At 36.4% G+C, this 17801-nt stretch overlaps 1 protein-coding gene across 3 annotated transcripts in view; it reads right to left on the minus strand.

Annotated features, from left to right (window-relative positions):
* LRP6 (LDL receptor related protein 6) overlaps positions 1-17801 on the minus strand; it is a 126188-nt gene that overhangs the window by 22851 nt on the left and 85536 nt on the right. For all 3 annotated transcript variants that reach the window (XM_031444080.2, XM_010986227.3, XM_031444081.2), the window contains 5 exons: positions 16242-16426; positions 15273-15599; positions 8798-9000; positions 6843-7054; positions 5701-5891 (listed from right to left, as the gene is read on the minus strand). In XM_031444080.2, the coding sequence (XP_031299940.1) occupies positions 5701-5891; positions 6843-7054; positions 8798-9000; positions 15273-15599; positions 16242-16426 (1118 nt within the window). The remainder of the gene's footprint in view (positions 1-5700; positions 5892-6842; positions 7055-8797; positions 9001-15272; positions 15600-16241; positions 16427-17801) is intronic.

Consider the following 17801-nt stretch of genomic DNA (forward strand, 5'->3'; position numbering starts at 1 on the left):
ACAGATCAAGAATTTTAAATTCCTATGAGCCTCTTTTCAAGAAGCTAGAAGAGGATACGTCCTACTATGAAAAAGGAATTAACCAAAGAAATAGAATCTGCGTAACAGTAGGTTCAGCACCAAGGAGACTGACAAGTACACTCCCTGGATAACAGTGAAAGGAAGCTGGACAAGAAAGCAAGCAAATCCAGACTGGCGCAAGATGATGAAACTCAGAAGGTATGTCTTCAATTGGAAAAAAAAAAAAAAAAGATGGATTGCTTGATGCATCTGTATACACTGAAACAATATTTACATTAGACAAGATTAATTTCAGGGAGGAAAAAAGCTACAGAAGGAAGTGTAGCTGATGGCAATATTTTCATAGCCATAAATAATGAATAATTATAAACCTAAAAATTTTGATATAACTATGCTGGGAGACTGGGAGGAGAGTTCATATGGGTATTTTAGAGATACATGGTTTAAGATGGCAAAATCATTATCTTCCATCAAAAGAAGTCTAAATGTGATGTCTACAACTGCAGAACCAAAAAGCAGCAGTTTTAACTAGGTTACTTTAAAATAACTCTAAGCTATTTTAAACCATCAGGGATGCCTCTGCGGGCAGGAACTGAGAGGAGGAAGCAGCCGAGCAGCAGGCTTGTTTTTTTGTTATATGCCTGTAGAACCATTTGATTTCTATATTTACATGTATTACTTTGATGAAAATTAAAATTAAATTTAAAACAGTGAGAGTGATTACAAAACTTCAGTTGGTGGTAGCAGAAGGATGGCTTCCGCTGGACAACAGGGGAAAATGAGAGGTAACACTGCTGCTGCAGGAAGCCAGACAGGATAAGCACCTGACCTACTTTGATGGCAATTATAAAACACTGGAACCAACAATGAGAAGACATGCATATATATTATTCAACAAAATAAGCATATACTAAATGCAGCTCAGGATAAAAGGCTCTGTGAGAGGATGAAAATACTAAGCAGAAAGAGATTCCATGACTAAAGGGTATGATTATCTGTGAAAATATAAGGAAGGGGGGAAAAAAAACCCTGCTAACATTATACTAACCTTTTCCAGAAAATTGAAGAAAGGGAAGCATTTCTTTTTATGAGGCCAATGTAACCTTGATGGCAAAACTCCAACAAGCATATTATAAGAAAGGAAAATTATGGGGTAAAATCTTTCTCATGAACACAGATGTAAACATCTTAAACAAAACATTAGCAAATCAAATCCAGCAATATATAAAAAGGATAATGTATCATGCCAAGTTTGATTCATTCTAGCAAACTAGGAACAGAAGAGAACTCCCTTAATCTGATTTTTAAAAGTTATCTACAGAAAAATCTTAGCAAACATAAAACCTAATTGTAAAGTATTGAATGCTTTCCCCCAAATCATGAAAAATGAAAACAAAATGAAACAAAAAAATCTAAGGATTCTATTATTCTATTCAATATTATACTAGGAGTCCCAGTTAGTGTAATAAGGCAACAAGGAAAAAGGACTAGAAAAGAAGAAATAGTACTTCCCTTATTTGTAGACAAATGATTCTGTAACACAGAAAATCCTAGTTTAGCAAGGTCCTTGGGAACAAGCTCAGTATACCAGACTGAAGGAAGAAAGGAAACAATATTCCAGCCACATCCAAAAGTAAATTAAAAATTTAGAATACTCTTTACCACTAGCATTCAAAACCATCAAATACCAAGGAATGACTCCAACAAAAAACAGGCAAGGCTTCTACACAGAAAACTATAAAACACTGAGGTAAACTAAAGTTCTAAATAAATGGAGGGATGTACTACGTTTACGGCTTAGAAGACTAATATTATAAAGATAACACTTCTCCCTAAACTGATCTATAAATTCAAAGCAAACCCAGTCAGAATTCTAGCAGGTTTTTTCTTTCTGGTGGAAACTCAGAGGCTGATTCTAAAATGTATATGGAAATGCAGTGTTAACAACAGCCAAGGTAATCTTGAAGAACTACTAAAGACATACACCACAAGATAACGTTGTTATGAAGTTTTAATAATTAAGACAATATAGTATCATGTAAGACAAAGCGACCAAGGGAACATTAGAGTCCAGAAACAACTCATACAAATACAATCACTTCATTTATAACAAAGGTGAAAGTAGAGAACAGTGGGGAAAGGATGTTCTTCTAAAAAGAAATGGTGTTGAGTCAAACAATGATGTGGAAAGAAAAATTTTAACTTCGCTTCAAACCATACACAAAACTAAATTCCAAATGAATTACAGATCTAAAATGAGAACAGTTAAAAAGAAAAATTTTAGGAAAAATCACAAGAAAATATCTTTGTGACTATGCAGTAGGCAAAGATTTCTTAAACATAAAAGGCACTAATCATAAAGGAAATAATAAACTGTATTGCTTTAAAAATAACTTCTTTTTCATCTAAAGACACCACTGGGAGAGTGAAAAGGTAAATCACAAAATCACAAAAGAAGATTAATGTAATATATATCTTTTCCTATAAAGTATAAAAATATACTAAAAATGATTAGAAAAGACATATAAATGTAAGGATACACCACAGTCATGAATGAAAAGACTGACTTCTTTAAATATAACAATTCTCCTCCAATATGCATGTAACTTGATGATGGATTAGTATCTTGAATAAAGAATTCTAGAAATCAGTTAATAGAAAAATGGGCAAAACTATGAACAGCAATTCAAAGCAACATGAATAATGAATACATTAACCTCAATATAAAATAGAGAAATGCAAATTTTATTAATAATGAGATACACCTTTAAAATTATTGGACTGGTAAAAATTCAGAAGTCTAATAATACCAAGTAATATACTTCTGTAGGGATTTTAAACTGATATAATCACTCTGGAGAGCAATCTGAAATAATTATTCAAGTTGAACATGTACATACCACGTTACATAGCAATACCACTATGAGGTTTAGGCCACAAAGAAATATTCAAATATGAACATAAGAATATTCACCATAGCACTGATTTTTTAGGGGTTTTATTTTTTTTTAGGGTTATTTTTTAATTTTGATGGAGGTACTGGGGACTGAACCCAGGATCTTGGGCATGCTAAGCACGCACTCTACCACTGAGCCATACCCACCCCCTCCACAGCACTGATTTTATGGCAAAAAAAAAAACCAAAAAAAAACGGGAAATAGCAGTTTAGATAGCAGAAAAGAGAAACTATAGAATGATCATACAATGAAATACTATTCAGCATTGAAAATAACTTGACACAGATTTGTGGATCAACAGGGATCATCTCAAAACCATGATATATCTGAAAAAAAGCAAGTGACATAATACATAAGACTATATTAAATTTAAAAAGTGGAAAAAAAAGCTTATATATGTGTGAGTATACATGGAAAAAAAATACATACACACATACAGCAAAATATGCATGGAAAAATAAACATCAGAAGTTACCTGTGGGGAAAGAAGGAAGAAAACAGAATTGGGGAGGGATACACAAGGGCTTCAAAATTCTCCTTAATGTTTTTTATTTTTCCAAGAGAGAAAAGGAGAAAAGGAGTTTCAAAAGCCAATATGGCCATATACTAAGATTTGACAAAGTTGGATGGCAGAAATTCTATACTTTCTGTGTGTCGGAATCATTTCATAATGAAGGGTGGGGGAAAAAAGCATGCATAGAAAAAAAAGGGAAGTTAATTCATTAAAGCATTAATAATGATAAGGCTTTTTAAAAAATTATTTTTATGGGGGGAGGTAATTAGGTTTACTTATTTATTTTTTAATGGAAGTACTGGGGATTGAACCCAGGACCTCATGGATGCTAAGCAGGCACTCTACCACTGAGCTATACCCTCCCCTTTAATGGCAGTGTTTTGATTTGCTTCTTTTTTTATATTCTAAACTGTCTTTAATGAACATGTAACCTTTTATAACAAAAAATAAACATCATAAATGAAGAGAAAAAGAGAAAAGGAAAGGGGGAAAACCCACCTTCAACATTAGTAAGAGTTAAAACATTGATTTAAATAACTATTATATAAATAAGAGGGGATATAAAAGATACAGTTGATTAGATAAGGGAAATAATATATTATGTCAAGGATGTGCATACACATAAGTGTGTGTATGACCATTCACAACCAGAGAAGACACAATGGAAGGGAGGCATTTGAAACTGAAAACAGATTTTTTTTAGTTTTTAAAAAAGTTACAAATGCATTCAAACATATAAAAATTAAAATGATACAGAAATAAATACTCTTAACATACCAATAAGTTAAACTTCTAGACCTTTCTCAAGATACATTTGTTTGCATATCTCTCAAGGAATATAAAAACATACATATCCTTATGTTTCTTAACAGTACACATACATTTTTGGAGGCAATTTGCCAGTAAATAAAGTATAAAGTATGTGTGTATGTGTGTGTATATATAACACAGTTTTAACTTTTAAACAAAACTAAATCTTAATAAGCAACTTAATTAAAAAAAATCATCCTTCTATGTCAGTACACAAAGATCTACCTCATTTTTTGGAATGACTGTAATATTCCATATACTTGATATGCTAAAATGTATTTCTCTGTGATAGGCTATTACAAATAATGCTCAGAAAATACCCTTGTATAACTGGGTCAGTATTTCTACAAGACAGTTGTAGAAATCTGAAAGGGAAAATTTATGGGCAAATTGCCCTCCAAAGAGGTCTCACCAATTTCCACTTCCACAAAACTACATGAGAGCATGCCAGTTTCTACCATGCCGGCCAATGTTGGGTATAATCAACTTCATATTTAATGACTCTGATAGATATAAATAGTGTATTATTTTAATTTCATTTCCCTGATCACTAGTGAGGCCACACAGAGTATTTGGACTTCAAAAATTAGAGGTAGAGGAATTAACTATGATTGGAAACAGAGGACTGCAAGGAAATGAGAAAATAAAAGTGCATCTGAAGACCAACAAATTATTTAATTTGGTTAAAACACACCAGGAATGTTAAGATCAGTTGAGTTTGATGATGAGTTTGTGAAAGGCAAATGAGCAACTTCAGTGTTCAACTAGACTTTTTTCCTTCAGGTTCTGAGACTACCTTGAAGTTTTTTCTTTTTCAGTACAGTAGTGATATGATTACAAACCATGCCTCAGAAAACTAAGCTAAAAACTGTGTAAACTTTCAATGGGGGAGGGTAGGAATCAGCAGGAAGGAGACTAATCATGGGCTAGAATTCAGGCCAGAGATAATAAGAACGCAACATAGAGCAGAAATATCAGACAAGGAGAAGTGATGTATTAGAAATACATTATTTACAATGAGGGGGAGGGTTAGCTCAGTGATAAAGTGCATGCCTAGATAATGCATGAAGTCCTGGGTTCAATCCCCAGTACTTCCCTTAAAAAAATAAGAAAACCTAATTACCCGCCCCCCAAAACCAAAAAACAACAACAGAAAGAAATATACTATTTACAGAGCCCATATCAATAAAACTGGCAAGTTATTAGATAAGAGACGGAGTAATCGTGTTGATGGTTCAAGGAAAGTACTTCCTGGACAACTGGATATTGACTACTTTTAGTGAATAGAACTGTAAAGAAATGTGTACAAAAATAATACAATAGAAGTAAAATACAAATGCTATTTATGAGTCATCTCAGTAACTCAAATCAAAATAAAGAAACACATTTCCTGAGTACCTGAGAGATCACTGCTTTCAATCCGCCGGAGATCTGAATCAGCCCAAAAGAGTTTTCCCAATCTGCTATCAAGGGCTAAAGCAACTGGTTTACTCAAGCCACTGAAAAAGAGGACCTCCCGTTCCGTTCCATCTAAAGCAGCTCGTTCAATTTTGGGAGACCTTTCCTGAAGATTGGTAAAATACATATACCTGAAGAGAAAGGAGGAATCAGTAAGTTTACCAAAGTAAGAAACCACACAAAATGAGAATATTCTTGTTGACTAAGACAAAGGGATGTGGAATCATATTTTCAAGTCTTAGTTCTAATGTTTTAGAATATATTATTTAAAAGGCCATGGAATACATTTATTAATTTCAGTAACAGTAACAAAGGTATACAGAAGTTCTTAGAGAGTTAACTTTCATGGATTAATAAAACAAAGTGTTAGACACAGGCATACTTACACTTGGAATTATTATTGGAATAATACAAAACAAAAAATAAAATAAAATAGGAATAATCAGAGAAACCTAGACACAAAATTTTAAATTTCTTCTCTAATGAGTCTATTTTATAACTGAAAATAAGTCACACATGAATCATTTCTTATATTTAACTTCTGGAGCTCATCTCTTTCCTTAACTCTTGAAGTAAGCTACTTTCCCTGCTGAATTCCTTATCATTAATTCAGACACAAGTAAGTACTATTTATTAAACACAAAGAAGACACTGTATCTTGTCATTAAGGAACCTAAAGTCTAGTAGAAAATATAAGACTGAAAAACAATTAAGTATAAGGTAAACTGGAAAGGATGAGTACAACTAGAGATGCACAGAGTGGTGGGTATCTGAGAGAGGGAAAGTTACACCCGGGGAGTGGAGGAGACCAATGAAAGCTTCATGGTGGACGTTGCAGGTCAAACAGTCTTGAAGGTATGGGTAGAAATTAGAACTAAAGCAGTAGTGACTAAGGAAGGAAATTCTAGGCAGTAAAATCTAAGAAAGCAAGAATATCAGAAAACGCAGGGGCAGGTGAATGGAGAATGTCACGTTTTTCAGTGGAGCACAGGACACTTAAAGGTAAGCAAGTAATGGGCTGAAAAGGAAAGCTGCTGAGGTTTCAGATACTAAGACATCTGAATGCCACTCTAGTAACATACCCTTTCTCTGGGTTTACCACGATGGCTCGAGGTCTGTCTTGCTCGCCTTTTAGCACCACTCCAATTGATCTCCCATCTAATCTTGTTACATTAATGACATTGGTGGCCTCACAAGTCCAATAGATGTAGCGGCTATAAATATCAATGCTGAGGTCATAGGGCTGTATTTCTAGGTTCTGATTTGGAACTGAGCTCACAACCACAGTAAAGCCCTAGGGAAAGAAAAAGAAACACACAGAAAATTAGACTCCAAGCCAGACAGCCCAGAGGAGATCACTCACAATACTTACACTTACGTGGTAACACACCTGAGAAGGAACTCTCAAGTCTCAAGGATATTTCTTACTGAAATCTTTTTTTAATGGGTAATGTGCTTCTTTACTAACAGGTATTTCAAATGTTCCCTTTGGTTATTTGGACATGAAGCAGAAGAGAGAGCTGGGGCCGTATTAGTTGCTCTAAGAACCTGATAGTGCATTAATTACAGATGAGAGCGAGAAGGTAACAGCTGTCTCCTGTAAACTAGGCACAACTGTAGCTAGAACCACACTCTAGAAACACCTGAAAACAGCAGTACTCAACCAGGGGCACTGGTCAATGTTTGGAGGCATTTTGATTGCCACACCTATGAGTGGCTTCCAGTGGGTAGAGGCCAGGAATGCTGTTTAACATCCTACAATGTATGCGTAAGACCTCCACAACAAAGAATTATCCAGCCAAAAATGTCAAGAGTGCAGAAGTTGAGAGATTCTGCTCTAGAGACAATGGCAATTAGGGCTACAAACCACATCCATCAATCAATTCTTTCTCTAAATCTCAAATCCACCAAGAAAGAATTTTTTTTTAAACAAAGCCAAGCAAAAAGAGAACCTCTGTTCGTCTGTTTTATTTGAGTAACTTTTATTTTATTTACTCAGCATCTCTGAGATAACACTTCTTACTGAAGCTATCTCAAATGACCTTGCTCTGACCTTGGATGTATAATAACAGCTATAATTTCTGTTAACTAGTTATCAACTATGTAAGTCCTGGCATACATAGTATAAAGTCCATCTTTATGTCATATCGCTATAACTGTATCTCTAAATAATCCCTCAGCCGCTCCCTAAATACATTATCTCCTTGGTGTTTTTCTGTCAGATAAAACATACAAAAAATTAGTAATCTAATCTTCCTAAATGTTAACACATTCAAAATCCAACTTAACATTACTATTAAAGGGAAGATGACAATTATTTATAGGAATCCTGGTCTAAAATTGCTTGGACACAGAAAGAAAGCAAAGAAGTATGAACAGTGGTATGTAAACCATGACTAGAATGTAAACACAGATACGCTGATAATATTTTCATTCCCATCCTGCAGTCAACCAAATAATATTTACCAAAACCAAAACAAAAAAAAAAATTGGATTAATAACATATCTTAGATGTTTTTCATTTTACTGAGGTTATGTTGTATTTTCCTATCCTCTGAGCCTCTTAAATGACAGTTAACTAGGAACAGAACTATTATTTACGGAGTGCCCTCTATTTAACAGGTAATGGGCTAAGTGCTTTACATTCCTTTCGGCTAGAAGAGAATCTTAGTGAGGGAGAGAGCTGAGATCAGAACAAAGGTCTACTTGATTTCAAAGCTTCCAACACTCCATGTAAATGGAGTCATTAAATAAATATATATATATACACACACATATATATAAATGGATATGAGTGGGAGTAACAAAGTTATTCTGATATATGAGCATAAATTATTTTAACACAAACTTCATTCCAATAGCATTACCAAACAATTGTTTACTCAAAGATCCTTAGGGAAAAAAAAGCTGCTAGATCCAGAATTTTGGTTTTACACACACACACACGTAAGCAGAATCAAGACTTAGTAACACAGGATGGTTGGTTAGCCCAGTTACTAGGCAGAAGAAATGGATTTTGAAATGAACTCTGAACTACCTGGCTGCCATCTTCTTGTGCTTTTCGGATCATGTTTTGTCGTGAGTCAATCCAATAGAGCTGCTTGTCCAGTGGGTCATAGTCAATGGCCCGGACATTCCGCAGGCTGTGGATAGGAAGGATGATGTCAGGGCTCTGCTGTTCATCAATCACCATGCGGTTGATGGCGCTCTTTTGGCTGAAGAGCAGGAAAGTAGTCGGAGCTTAAAGAAAGAAAATGGCAAATATGAAACACAGTTACCCTAAGCCCTGTATCATTAAAAGATATGATCAGCCCGTTGCCTCTATCTCATACAAAACAGACTTATACGTTGAAGAGGTAACACTAATCAGCACCCTGGTTACCAAACCATTTATGAATTTACCCAATGACACAGCCTCCTAAGCCTGTTTTTCTATCTCATCCACGGTGGTAGCATGGGAGACTTGACTTCAATGAAGCATTTGATGAAGATATGCAAAATTCTCCTGTCTGCCAGGAAAACAATCCTAACTATAACCTATTCTTGTGGATGGAAGGATGCCTGGGTCTCTACAGGTCAAAGCAGGACCTTCAAGATTGGTTTTAGTCTCAGCTATCACACTATTTAGTCACTTAATCTTAACTAAGGCCCTCAACCTTTCTGAGTAAAAATCTGCTCAACTCTAAAATAAGGTTATAGCCATGTTTTCCTGTTCAATGAGTTGCTGTAAGAATTACAACATATGTGAAAATACCTCAAAAATTGTAAGGCATTATGTCAATTACACTTCAAAAAAAAAATTACAAGGCATTATATGTCAAGTAAAAATAACTATTGCTTATTACTACCAGTAGCAGCAGTAATAAACTTGGTATTAGTAGGAATCAAACCCTCATGAGTTGCAGACATAGGTACTCTTTTGCATTGTGGGAACGTGACAGTTGCAAGCAGAGGGAGCCAGTAAAAACCACACCCTAAGTTGATGCCCTAAATTTATGAAATGGGGAAATGCAACAGAGGTAACATTTTCCTTTCCCAGGAACTAGGCCTCTGATTACTATGCAGTCATCTTTAACATACGAAAACATCTAGAAAAGAAGAGCATCTTGACAATGCTACCAAAAACTTCAAAGTCTAATAGCATTTTTAAAATCTTCATTACAATATATATAAAAATTCCATAATTATAGTCTATTCTCTTGGTTATCAGTTGTCACCTAAATCCAGTAGAATTTTGTCCTTCTCAGGGATATAAACATAAACAGCCATGACAGAACTCCTTGCTTTATTTCCCCCCAAGCCCCATACTTCATAGTGCCATTATTTGTGGTTTCCGTTGACTTTACTTTCATACCCAAATATGCATTCACTTAAATCCCAAAGAAACTCATTGGTTCTCACAAAGCAACTTGGTATTAACAACACTGAAATTCTGCTTTAAGTCCTTCACTGGCTGAAAGTCCACACCTATCTTGGAAGATTCAGAAAGTAATGATCCCACTGGAACTCTCCATTATCTAGAATCCATAACATAACATTCAGCAATTTTAGTAGAACCTATGCCTTAATAAGTAAGAACAAATGTCATAACAGAGTACTTAACAAGTCTCCCATCTATCTTTTAAAAGAAATATTTTGGGGCAGTATTATTTTTTTGTAAATCTAGAAAAAAAGAAGAAAAGCTCTGAATTGTAAGTTGCCAATAAAACGAGCACCACTTACTCTAAGACACACAATGAAACTTAGGAGGCCCACAGTTTTAGCAGCCAACTTTTCCTGCCTGAGAAAAAATTAATAAAATACATATTTGTTCCCAGTACGTTTTACTGGGTACTTTTTTTTTCTTTTTCTGAGTCAAGTTTTAACCTTTAATAAGAGTCCACGATTAGGTATTCTAGAAATGTAGATTAACACAAAGCCACATACGGCTTCAAATAAATGCTTGATTCAAAAAGTCTATGGATGACATTAACAACTACAATTGGCTAAATATTCCTAAGCGGAGGCTGATATTTTAACTTCACAAGTCATCCAGTGCTTAAAGTGACAAAGAATATGCAGTTTTGTAAGCCTGAATCTATCCTAATTTATGTAACCTCTAACTATCAGTGAAACAATGTTTTAAAAACTGTCCTATTGGGTTGTCTCAGCCTTGTGTTCCCAAAGTGAAGACAGCCACAAGCAGAAGTTGGAAGATTAGGTGTAAGCAGAGGAGCTTTTCAGTTCTCTTCTGAAGACACAAGTGTTCACTCAAAGCTTAAAGGAAGGTACTGCTCTTGGGTAAGAACAGCATAAATGACAAGGCCAAGCCCACCACATTCGACTGTGCCATCTGGGCATTTGCCAAAGGCATCAAATAGGGACTGACGTCCAGGCCGCACTTCATTAGCCAAGTCAAGCACAGGTGTGCAACTGCATCGATAACAGAGGAAACATCTTTTGCCAATTTGCACAAAGGTGTCACAGAGGCCAAGCACTTCAGTACTGAACAAGGGATTACACAATTTGGCCTCCTGTTTCCTCTCTGGCTTAATCCCTTTATTCACTCTGTTCCAGGGGCACCGGCCTCCTAGGTGTCCCTCTAACAGACCAGACATCCTAGGGCCTCTGCACCTGCTACTCCTTTTTGCATGACAGGTCTTCTCCCAGATATCCAACGTAGCATAGCTCTTCTCCTCACTTCCTTCACTTCCTGACACAATGCCACTTTCACAGTCGGGACTCCTCTGATGGCCCTATTTAACAATGCAATCCTCCTCCCAATCCCTTCTTGCTCTTAATATTTCTCCATAACACTCATCTCCATCTAACTCATGATATAGTTTACTTATTTGGTTCATTATCTGTCCTACTGAAATGTAAGCTCCATGAGGGCAGGGATTAATGTCTATTTTATTCAGTGCTACATTCTCCCCCACTGGCTCAAATAATCCCCAATATGCAGTAAGTGATGAGTAAATATTCATTGGAAGAATAAACGAAGAAACAAATGAAGAAACAAGCCTTAGATGATAACTAAAGAGAGCCCTGTAGCTATGATTTTGAAAGAAAATGAAATTGCTTCAGAGAATTAGGAAAGAAAAGAAGCAAACATTTATTTAGGACCTCCAACATGTCACACAGCATACTAGATGTCATCTAATCACCCAAATTATCATCTCCATTTTAAAGGTGAGCAAGCTCAGAAAGGTTAAGCAATTTTTCCCAGGTCACAAAGCTGCTAAACGGAAGAGCATATGTATTTTTCCAAACCTTATCCTGCTGCTTCTTTCTTTTATTTAACAATGATTCCTTGAATGACTACCATTTACCAAACACCATTCTACATACCTGAGATGTGTCAGTGAAAAAACAGGGAAAAATTGCTGCTTCAGAGTTTATATTCCAGTAGACAGACAATAACCAATAAACGTTAATAAAAAGGCTATAGTAAAAGTGTATCAAAGAGTGATTAAGTGTCATGGGAAAAAGAAAAATGCAGGTGAGAGGCACTGGCAATGCCACACAGGGTGGAAGGATGACTTGCAATTTTAAATAGGGCAGACCAGGTCTCACTGTGAAGGTCACAATTAAGCAAAGACTTGGATGTGAAGTAAATCCATGCAAATATTTGCAAGAAGAACATTCCAAGTAAAGGAAATAAGCAGTACAACAGCCCTGAGGGAGAAGTAATTGGCATATTTGAAAGCAGCAATAAAAGGCTAGTATGGCTGTCACAGAGAGAGCAAGAAAGAGAACAGTAAAAGCTGAGGTTAGAGAAGCAAATGTTGGGGGGGGGGTGAAGTGTAGGGTACAGATGTGCAGAAACTAAAGGCCGTTGTAAGAGCTAGTTTTGCCCTGTGTGAAATGGGAGCCACTGTAAGTTTCTGAGCAGAGAAAGAAAAAACTCTGATTTAGTTTTTGAAACACAGGTCAAGGAGTAAATTACACAATGTCAGAAAACTTTTTGAGGGCAAGCACTTTGTGTCAAACTTCTCGTAATCTGCCTTGGAATCTAGTACATCTCTGCACAGATATTAACTAGCACTCATTACAAAAAGAGCACATACCAGGTAGCCTCCTGAAACATTGCTGATCATCTTAGAAAGGGAGCCGAAGACAGACATTAGGGACACTCAGCACTGATTTCTCTTGGTCATCACTCACCAACTAGCACGCCCTGGTAAAAGCAGCCCAAACGATACGGACCTCACACGGTCTTCCCACAGTCTCCTGCCTCCACCCTCCATCGCTTATTACTCCCATTTTCTCCTTCCAAAGCTATGTTCTTGAAAAAGACGTCTACATAGTACATATACCACCTCCCTTTCCTTTTCTCTTGATGATATACTCCAATCTTTCAGCATTACTTCCTTGAAATTACTTTTTTTCAGGGTTAATAATAACCAACTCATCCAAATATCCAGTGGACACTCTTTTAGGCCTCATGTTGCTCAACCTCTCAGCAGCATTCAGCACCGTCCTCATCTCCTGTCTTCTGTGCCACCGTCCTCCCCTGGTTCTCTGCCACTTTAGTGTCCACTGCGAGATTTCCCTTCTCAACCAGAGTTTCTGAGGTTACCAGACCCCTTCTTTTCTCCACACCAAGAGTTGACAAACTATGGCCTGCAAGGTAAATCTGGCCTGATGCCTGTTTTTTAGAATACTGCTTCAGAATTGAGCCATATTTTAAAAATGTATCATCTATGGCTGCTCTTACACTGCAGTGGACAGAGTTAAATAGGTATGAGAGAGACTACAGGATTCACAAGGCCTAAATACTTACTCTCTGACCCTTTAAAGAAAAAGTTTGCTGACCCTGGGTCTACACTTTCTCCCTAAGTAATCTTACCCATTTTAAGTAAGGCTGGCAATTCTAAAATTTCTATCTCCAACCTCATCTCTTTTCTGAGCTCTGGATTCTTCTATTCAACTATCTATTTAATATTTCTATTTCAGTGCCCTGTAAGAAAATCAATATAAACCTGCTTAAAATTATTTTTTCATTCTTTTTAGTCTTTTACTTAAAAAGACTAAGAAAATTAGGAAACTTCCTCATCTACTATCTAGTTAACTGCTCAAACCACAAACCCAGGAATCATCCTTGCTTCCTCTTTCTTCCTCACACACAACCCATCAACAAGTTCTCTTGGTTCTAGCTTCACAATACACCCTGCACGTATCAGCATCTCCCCATCACCACAGCCACCACTCCAGTTCAAGTCTCCGTGCAATATCACCATAGTCTAACTGACTTTCCTGCTACCACGTATGTTCCTCCTCAAAATTATTCTCCACAGCAATCAAATCATGTTCTATCCTATTCAATTTTCAAAGTAACCCTACTATGTAGTTACTATCATTATTGTACAAATGAGAAAAATTAAGGCCTAAAAAATTTCTGTGGCTTGCTTTAATAAAACACAAAACTAATGTGTGACAGAGACTCCAAGTCATTAAACTATAAACTAATGTTCTTTCTTTTTTAGAACTGAAGTCTTGTGTCTCAACAGACTAAATCCTTTCCTATGTGACTTCTTATACTTTCAGGCACAGAATAATTCCCGTAGTTCATTATATCCCAATATCCTCTAGCAGTTTTGTTACCTTCAAACTTAGTGAACCATACACTACTTCTCTCCCGCAAATCTACTGTTTCTAATTCTCTATTTATCATATCAACCAATTTGCTCTCGTTTATCCACCAAGACAGGGGTCTTCGTGTACACTTGAGTCATAAACCAGGATTCCCTAAGCCAACAATATTTTGTTACACACTGTGTTTTATTGTTCTTAGCACTGTGTGTGTGTGTGTGTGTGTGTGTGTGTGTGTGTGTGTTTAATATGTACTATTTGATAACATTTAAAAATCAGGAGATATTACAGACAAAATAAATATAAAAAAATAAAATAAAAATCTGGATTCATGACTAGGTAAGAAGATCTAGTCACATCAGCTAGAATTAAGTAGCAACTACTCACTAAGTTCAGAGCATATCCTTCTCTCCAGTGCCCTGCCCCATCTATTTACTGTTGTTTCATATTGGGCTAAATTTACCATATGCATTTTCTGCCTGGCCTCTAATACACTTAAATTTTTCATCTTTGGCCTATTCTATGAACTTCAAACGACAAGGAGATTGTATTTTGTAGATTCTCTTTGTTGTACTGTTTGTCCTGTTCTTCCCTTTCTCTATGATAATAAGTATAAATTACGTACAGCACACATGCACATGCATGCTCTCTCTCAAAGAAGCTATGCAAATTTTGCAAGACATATTTAATGTCTAAGGATAAAAGACTTACTTTCTCTATAATATCAAATTTTCAATAACATCAACTACTTATCACCAGACACATAAAAGCAACAAAAACTTTCATTTTTCTACCTTTAGTCTTTACCTTTTATTGAACAAATGATCAACTCTGGACTTCTACAACTTTTCACTCTAGAAAGAGCATGGAATACAGTGTTTTCAAAACCCTGCTTTCTCCTCTAGGTTTAGTTTGCTTTGGGGGGAAATGCAGCTTACCACTACAAGTCCTGTTGTCAGCATTAAGGGAGTAGTGGGCAGGACATCCACAAACAAAACCTCCAACTGGCACCGCCAAGCAGAGGTGGGAGCAGTGCCCATTGCTGGAAGCACACTCGTTCCACCCTGCCTGCCGAGAGGAGTGAAACACGAGGATGTCCATCACGTAGTCCAGATGGCCCTGAATGATGGTGCGGTTTTGGCCACTGGTTTTGTTGGCACGCTCAATGCTGCGTCGGCTCCAGTCCGTCCAGTAGATGTAATCTTGGTACTGAGTTAAGCCAAAAGGATGAGGCAAGTCATCTGCTATAACTTCACGGTTGAGTCCTATTTTCGGAAAGGCAGTAGACAGGGGAGAAGCAGAGGGACGAAATATGTGAGAATGTAAGTGTCTTCTTGTCAAAAAAAAAAAAAAGAAGAAGAAGTAACATAAAACATTACTTTTATAAGCAATTTAAAATAGAAAATTCATTTAAAAGCAATTCTAAAACTAGACCAGTCCTCTGAAATCAATCCATCTGTAGTCTGACCCCATGCCTCAAATTTATATTCTTGCTACAGATCACTGAGTTTGTTGAAACACCTGTAAGTGGTCTATTTTGATTGTGGTCTTATTTTCCCTCCATAAAGGCCTATAGTACAACTCTTTCTCTTCCATAAAAAGATGGAAATGCATACACTGCATTTTACTGGTGCAAAAAGTCACTTCAGGAATATCCAGGGAGCTATAAATTCCATTACAAGCCCAACAGTAATGAAATTTCCACATATCAGAGAGATATGAATCCAAGTACTCGGCCCACTATTAATAATAATAATAAGCAGGATATAATGCCAGATAGAGGAAGAGTCTAGACATTCATATGAAGTTTTATTAACAGCACCTAACCAGTGGCAAACAGCAGCTGCTGATTTTTGCACAGAAAGAATTATATACTATTTGTCTGAATAAAAAAGAGTACAGCTTACCAAGCATATTTGAAGATTCTATTAAGTTAGTGTCCAGGTCTGTCCAATAAAGCCTCCTTTTAGCATAATCAATAGTTAGGCCATTTGCTCGCCCCACATTTGGAACTAAGGTAGTACGTTCACTTCCATCCATGGCAGCTCTGTCTATCTTAGGTTTTCCACCCCATTCAGTCCAATACATAAATCTAAATTCAAAACAATGGATATTTAACATTTTCACTTTTGATTATTTAGAAGAAAGGGTCATATTCATGCATAGTAACTAAATAAATTAAAGTAAAATGTACATTAAATCAAGGAAGTTGGTAAAATAAAATCAGAGTTAAGATTTTTTCAATTACATTGGCAGCCTCAACTCAGTATTTTTTTCTAATATCTTAAAAAGGAAGTGAGTCAGCTTTCCTTAGTCTTTCCAATGAATCTGTTCCATCCAAAACCTAGGACTTGGAAACAAACCAATGATTTCCTTACTGCAGCACTTGTATTTATAAAACTAATATTCAAGAAGACAGCAAAGGATTAAGCTCTGGTCTCAGAACCTGATTCACTTCAGAACAACATATATGTATTTCTGAATACAAGTAATTCGAGTTTTTTAATTTTTAAACTTACTTTTCAATTTGTGTAATCAATGCTTCCCCAAAACCAAGTTGCAGTACTATATCAAAGGTAAAAATTATTAGCCTTTAATTGAAGTTAAAATGCAAAGGTTGAAAATGTATTTGGTATACCATCCAACGTAATATACTATTATTTGTAGGAGCAAAGAACCCCCCCTTAATGTGTCAGCTGGGCAGTGAACACTACTAGTACAATCCCTGTGTAATTTTAGAACATTCCTGTTTTTATTTCACTCGTTTGAGTTTTTTTTACCTTAACCTTAGAGCAGTCCTACCTACAGAATAGGCTTTTTACAGATGAGGAGGCCAAAGCACTAAAAGAAATGTGAATGATCTGTCGCGTGTCTTCAACCAGCCATATGGCAGAGCTAGTATTAGAACCTAATCCTCACCCAAACGCCCTTTCAACTGAACTAGGACGGTGCTAGTTTCAAGACACTCTGAATACTGGAACCAGGGAAGTTCTCCACATGCCAGGTCTCATCAGATACCCAAGGGAGACACTCACTCCTCAGCCTGTCAGCTGATGGTTGACTTGGTAGCAAGGTATAAACACACTTTTCTGAAAATTAAAGTCGTCTCGGGCTTTGTCTATGTTTGTACTTATCAGGTGACAGGCACATGCACACCCCAAGAGCCAAAGAGAAACAACTGTGGGAGAAATTTCACAGTTGCCAGCAGCCACATAAACTAGAGTCCTTAGTTCCAACTACTAAATTTATCTGTCTAGTAACCAACGCTGAGAGTAAAGATCACCATAATCCAATCACAACATGTCAGCACAGAGAAGCTGCCTTTGGTATAGCCTTCTAACTACACGGCTAACTAGCTAATGATGGAGCTGACTGATTTCAGGGAAACTATTCATTATGGGTATGGTAAATATCCTTATATGTTCACATTGTTAACGTCTGCTTTTTAAAGTGGAGTTGTTCTTCAA

This window comes from Camelus dromedarius, chromosome 25 (genome assembly GCF_036321535.1).
Source record: "Camelus dromedarius isolate mCamDro1 chromosome 25, mCamDro1.pat, whole genome shotgun sequence".
Classification (NCBI taxonomy): Eukaryota; Metazoa; Chordata; class Mammalia; order Artiodactyla; family Camelidae; genus Camelus; species Camelus dromedarius.